This window comes from Melopsittacus undulatus, chromosome 2 (assembly GCF_012275295.1).
Source record: "Melopsittacus undulatus isolate bMelUnd1 chromosome 2, bMelUnd1.mat.Z, whole genome shotgun sequence".
NCBI classification, from domain to species: domain Eukaryota; kingdom Metazoa; phylum Chordata; class Aves; order Psittaciformes; family Psittaculidae; genus Melopsittacus; species Melopsittacus undulatus.
The window spans coordinates 68,856,997-68,863,250 of NC_047528.1; the positions used below are offsets into that span (position 1 = coordinate 68,856,997).

The following is a 6,254-nucleotide window of genomic DNA, read 5'->3' on the forward strand; positions in this document are numbered from 1 at the left end:
ATTCTCCTCAAGTCTACCTTAAAACCCCCTCACTTAGCAGGCACCCGCATATGAGCAGGATACCAAAGATCCAGCATGAGCCTCCCTTGATCCCTCTGCTCACTGCCTTTAGCACTTAGGAGCTTTGTGAATAGAAAAGGACAAGGCCTGGGATGTCTCTAGCATGGATTTTTAAGTATTAGAGTTAGGAATGGTTTAGGGAATGATAATTAGCTGCAGAGATGACCTAGAAGAAAGCTACCTGTCTGTCTGCTGGAAAATCCCAAAAAGGACTGGGAAGCTTTGACACGTCCACGTACAGACCTTCAGCTCCTTTTCCGTGTGCTGCAGTGACAGAACATGGGAAAAGCCAGTTCTGTTCTGCAAGCTGCCTAGCACTATTAGCACTGCATCTGAATTAATAAATCCTGCTGTAATTTGTAAAGACAGATAACTTCATGTGATCAATATTGTCTTTCTCATTGCACTTCTCTTTTCTACCATGTCTAACAAAGGGTGGATACATATCAATTTATTTATATGCTCTTTCAGAGTTTAATTGTCTTTTAAATGTTTGTAGCCAGTTTAGATAAGCCTTTTATTGTTAGAGTGCTGTGCACTGACTGCAGCTAGCAGACTGTTAGCAGAGATTTGGGTTCTAAATCAAACACAGAGCTTCAAAGACAGCTTGAATGAAAACTGCCATATAAACCTGAGTAATTAGGTTTCTGAATCTTTAGGAAATTCACATTCTAATGCACATCTGAATTTCATACTTACCATGTTCTGAATTAAGTGCTTAGATTTGTACTTTTGTGGTTCAAATAAGAATCTGCATGAAAACTTTTCAGCTCTTATTTACAGGTGGTTTAAAACTGCCACTAAGTAATTCCAGGTATCATTTAGTCACCATATGGCATAACCTAAACTATAACACAGTTCTATTTCTTATGGTAAATCTAAGAGGAGATGCTGATACACCATAAAGATTTTTAAATATGTATAATGTATGCAAAAAGCAGGTGTCATTCTTTTAGTGCTGCATGTAGAAATAATTACAATGTTTTATTTTCCCTAAAAAATTATCAAACTAGCTGCTAAACTTTTCTTTTTGTCAATACTTCATCTTCTATAACAGAAAAGTCAATAATCTATGCAATACTAATGTAGGGTTCAAATTCCAGATGAAAAGGAAAACAATAACCAATCCACTTCAATGCAAGCATGACTCTGAAAAAAATCAGAAAGTGTGTTGATTTTCCGTTTTTGACCAGAAAAAAAAGAAAAGTTGGATTATTCATGAAAGAGCTTGGGATTTCTTCAAAGTTTCTTTAACTTTTAACTCCATTAAATTCAAATGATGCCCAATTTTTATAGCAGCTATGTTATGCAGTTTAAGTGCATTACTTTAGTTAAAAAATTTATTACCTTATGATCTGTTATTTTCACTTCATACAAAAAACACTTGCTACTTGCAGAACCAATTGTAGGTGGGGGTTTCCAGTGAATTTGAATGCTTCTGTTTTCAAGGGAAACTGAGATGTTGATAGGCGGGTTCAGTTTCTCTGAAAAACAGAGCACAGAGAGACCTTTGTAACTTGTACTCTTTCTCATATTTATGCTTATGGAAAACAAACACAGTGTGTTAGTCCTTAAAATACTCAGCTGGCTATTTTGGAATTTTTCACACCCAAAGGAGTCAGTCAGTGACTCATTTTCTTTGAAACTGCTGTTCACTAAGTAGCATCCATTTCTGAGCCAAAATAAAGAAAATTACAGGGGTTTGTTTCGTGCCCGGGAAGAGGTGGAATCACCATCCCTGGAAGTGTTCTAAAAACATGAAGATGAGACCCTGAGTGATATAGTTTACTGGTGGACTTGGCAGTGCTGGGGTAAAGGCTGGACTTGATAATCTTAAAGGTCTTTCCCAACCTAATTTATTCTGTGATTCTATGATTGTATGTATCTTTCTAGGGAAGATAGTAGGGGTGGACAGGAGAAACAAGCCCTTTGAGTTCACCCTCTAGAATCTGTGTGGGTAGCAAGAAGATCTCCAAGCAGCTACAGGTTCCCTGCCATGTGGGATACATGTTTCTTGTCAGATACTCCAAGTCTGCCCATAAGCTTGATAGTATAACTTTGAAAGAAAATCAATTTCATCTCTCACTGGGGGGTTACTGAAGGGATACAAGTTCCTGGCAATATATAGGTTTGATATATGATGCTTGCCACAGATGCTTAAGAAAACTTTCTCTCTTGTAAATGAGAACTCAAGTACTACAGAGGAAGAAAGTTGTGCTTAGGACATGTAAACAAGTAAACAAAAAATCCCCCTCCTGTCATTATGTTCATCATGAACATAGAAATGCAAGGAGTACAATGGCAATTGGTTTTTTTAAAGAGGGACAAAGTACAGGGTTGGAAGCAAAGGACATTTGGGTTCCCAGTATGTTAGTTTATGGTTTAGACAAGTAAGTCTACAGTTGCTTTCTAGCATGGTGAGTGTTAGGTCAGTGATCATAGGTGGGTGCTGGAGTACTCAAGCAGCCTGAGCCCTCTCTGGCTTCCACTGCATTGCAGGGAGGAATCACAGCTGGAGTTCCCTGAAAAAGCCCTCCCAGCAGAGGCAGAAGTGAACAACAAGTCTCTGTAGACAGCATCAGAGAGGTCTGGGGCTGACATTTCTGCCATGTGCTGACAGAGACACAGGGAAGGTGACTGGCAGCACTGCTGGTCCAGGAAGCCGTTGTGCTTGCTCCAGTGGCTGCAGCTGCATGAAGCTGTGTCATTCCACAGGTGGTGTATACCACACTGGGGTTTCCGGTTTAGATTTTATTTCCCCTTCCCTTTCTTCCCTTGTCTGTTTGAGTGATCATCTTTGTTTTTATGCCAATACATGGTGCATGAGAAACAAGCAAGAGGAGGTAGCAGTGTGTTCAGGCCTGGAAGGCTATGATGACATTGCCATCACAGAGGCTTGGTGGGACGCCTCCTATAACTGGAGTGTTGGAATGGAAAGATACAGGCTTTTCAGGAAAGGCAGGCTGGGGATAGTGGGAGGGGATTTCTTTCATAATAGGTAATAATAGGCAATACTTACCTATTGTCTGAGGTGTAAAACTTTTGTAATAAGACAGTCTTGAATTATTCTTCATATCTCTTACAGTTATGTTTAAATTGATTTTTCTTGATGGCTGGAAATAAATCTCTTTCATATGGCAGCCAATATTTTTCTTCCTTGCATTTTTTATGTATTGCTGGCAATCAAAATCTTTTCCTATGTGTCTGTGAGAAGGAAATAGAAGTCTTGTAAATCAAGGACTTAGCTACAAAATCATGATTTCATACTTATTTTGCACAAAACCCTTACCTGTATGAAAAAAAGATCTGTATATCTTCAGGAGCTTCTGCTTTAATATACCAGGTGCAATTGAAAAAAAAAATGTTATATATGATGCATGAAAAATTCTGAATATACACTGCAACAAAAAAAAAGAGTATAAAAAGAGTGATGTTTATCTTACATAATACCATGATGGATGCCCTTACAAACACATTATATAGCCTTATTTTTAGAAGTGTAAGTGGAAGGTGAGAACAAATAGGTTTTTCTGCTTTTTGGACAATGGCAGTACACCTGCTACTAACAACAAAAGCCTTACTAACCCACTTAGTGAAAAATTAGCCCAAAGAAGTAGATTAAAAGATCTGCTCTTTCAAGATTTCCTGAAACTGGGTGATACAGAAGGCAATCTTCAAGACATGAGTTGCTAGGGAAAATGGAAAGAGTGGTTGGGTCTTTTTAACAGCTTGCTCAACAGAGCTGGAGTTTTCTGAATCTGAACTTGTCTAATAAAGGAAATAATTCTGCAATATCCCAAGAAATTATATGTCATATTCTTAACAAATCCATACCAAAAACTAAAAGCAGAATAATAAGCTTTTAGAAATTGTATGTGCCCAAGTAACAGAGGACACTATCATGATGTCTTAACAACATGGAGAAAATAGCTGACCTGGAGGTGCCTTGTAAGTAAATTCTGTCCAGCCACTCTCCTTGATTACATCATCTGTTTCTTTTGCAAAAAGTTGTGTTTTGACTTTAGCATTAAAACCAGAGTGTAAATTAAGATTTATTCTCTTTTTCTTGTTTTGCAGTCTTTCCTAAAGGAAGGAAGAAGGAATTGCATGGAAGTGGACAATACTAGGTATTGAAAGTGAAATTATGCAAATTTGTCTACTGAATGAAGTAATACATGATTTTACTTCAAACTATGTGTAACCATTGAACAACTTACTTCATTCTCATGAGCGGTATTGAAGAATTTGTAGCTCAAAATATACTTCACAGTATACTTTTCAGTTTCTTCTTTTGTCAGGTTATTGTTCCAGCACAGAATGACTCCAGGCTCATGCTTGGAAACCCACACAGTGTTATGTAGCTCAGGTGCATCTGCAATTACAATGATATTGCATAGAAGTAGAAAGGGCCCACCACTGTGTATGCAAAGGATTTGGCTCTCAGTAAGGCTTGCACACTCAGTAGCTCTCCCAGGAGCTCTGTTCTTACAATGAGCAGGTGGTTTTTCAGCTCTGTTAAGTATGATTTACTTTAGCAATGACATTCATGTTTACCCATTTGCAGCTCTCAAAATGTTAGGTCATTCACTTTTACCTGTCTTGAACACCTTTAACAGAGGTCTCCATTTCTCTTTATGGGCTATAGAAAGTGCTTTGATAACGAGTTCAGAACCTGGGATGGCTAGTGTAGGATGAACTGTTATCTGATATTCTACTTACCTCCTACATCTTGTTGTTCACTTGCCAGGCTAGTGGAAAACAGTGTCTTACACTGGAAAAAGCTTATTAGCATGATGGGAAAGACTGTAACATGTGCCATAGCAAGCACTTCGTGCCACAGGGTCTGCAGAAACCAAGACTCTATACTTCCAAGTTTGGTTGAAAAAGTGGTTAGAACATGATGTTTTCATATTGCATCTGTGAAATAATATTAAATAGTCAGTTAACCACTTAAGTGATGTCTGAAGTATAAGAAATAAATATAAAATTACATATATTTAACAGGTCTTGTTGTTTGGTGCCTTTTATACCTGAGATATTTGTATATAACCCACTCTTTAATTGGGTGTCATGGCAAAAAAGGACGTGTGCCAAGCTAGTTTTGAATATACTACTTAGATTGCAAATCAAGACCACAGAAATGACAAAACTGATACTGAAAGCAGGCTGTTTGGGTAGCAGCTACTTGACATAACTGTAGCTGAATACAAACCCAACAGCTGTATTTGTATATCCAGCCTCTAGTGTCAATAGAACATCAGTTCCAGGTTGTGAATCATGTTACCTGGTTTAGGCATCTGCTTTAGGAAGATATGAACCAAAACTGCCTGAAATGAATCCTCTCATCTGCAAAAGCAAGTATCAACAAGAGTATATCAGGTGTTTGCTAAGTTTGGGATACAGTGAACAAACATTCCACGCTGATCAAAGTTGGTTTTAGAAAGACATAATTGCTCTATCTCTGATGGCTGAATATTCCTTCAAAGGCTGCTTCACCATACAACGACTTCTGATACTTCTGAGTTCTTTGCAGAATTAGCACGCCTCTGTGTTTGGGATTTTTCACTCACAACTAATTTATCTTGGCTCTGATTTTTTTCAGTACTAAGTCCTCAAACCCACTCTATGTATGTTATCCAAGGATCAGCAAAAGGATACCTGGTGCCATATCAAAATGCTCAAAATACACTGATAAAAAAGTGGCACTGGTCATGTAGAGGAAAATGTGTGAATGTTCAGCACATCCAAAGAATCTGCAATGAAGTTGCCTGGAAAAAAATATACACATACATGTACACTGATACAAATACATACAGATTAATTTATAGCGTTATTTTGGCACAATACAGTGAACAAAAGGTCTTTTAATGAATGTTGTCATTGCTTATGAAGTGCTATGAAAAATCATAACAAAATGCTTTAAGACAGGGATTCCCCCACCTGGTTCATTCCAGTACGGTAGCAGCAGCAGCAGCTGTAGTATGTGTGCTACACCGTGCACACAGCCAACCCAAAAAAGTGAGTAAATTCTCCTACATGGTGTGCCTGTGAAATAAGCCAATTCTAGTTGCCTGGAAAGGGAAAGGGTGAACTGTGCCATTAGTGATGCTGTCTCTGGCAAGGGAAAAAGTCAAGGAAAGTATAAATTGAAAACAAAGACCTTTCTAGGATTTATAATTCAACATGTAGTGGCT

At 38.1% G+C, this 6,254-nt stretch overlaps 1 protein-coding gene across 1 annotated transcript in view; it reads right to left on the minus strand.

Moving 5' to 3' along the window:
- The window catches only part of LOC106023514 (interleukin-5 receptor subunit alpha-like), a 42,673-nt gene extending 37,794 nt beyond the window's left edge, over positions 1 to 4,879 (minus strand). Inside the window, exons 1-6 of the mRNA XM_013129583.2 lie at positions 4,780 to 4,879; positions 4,278 to 4,432; positions 3,996 to 4,143; positions 3,350 to 3,458; positions 3,080 to 3,264; positions 1,408 to 1,544 (exon numbers count right to left, since the gene is read on the minus strand). Of these exons, the coding sequence (XP_012985037.2) occupies positions 1,408 to 1,544; positions 3,080 to 3,264; positions 3,350 to 3,458; positions 3,996 to 4,143; positions 4,278 to 4,432; positions 4,780 to 4,879 (834 nt within the window). The remainder of the gene's footprint in view (positions 1 to 1,407; positions 1,545 to 3,079; positions 3,265 to 3,349; positions 3,459 to 3,995; positions 4,144 to 4,277; positions 4,433 to 4,779) is intronic.
- Positions 4,880 to 6,254: the final 1,375 nt, after the last annotated feature.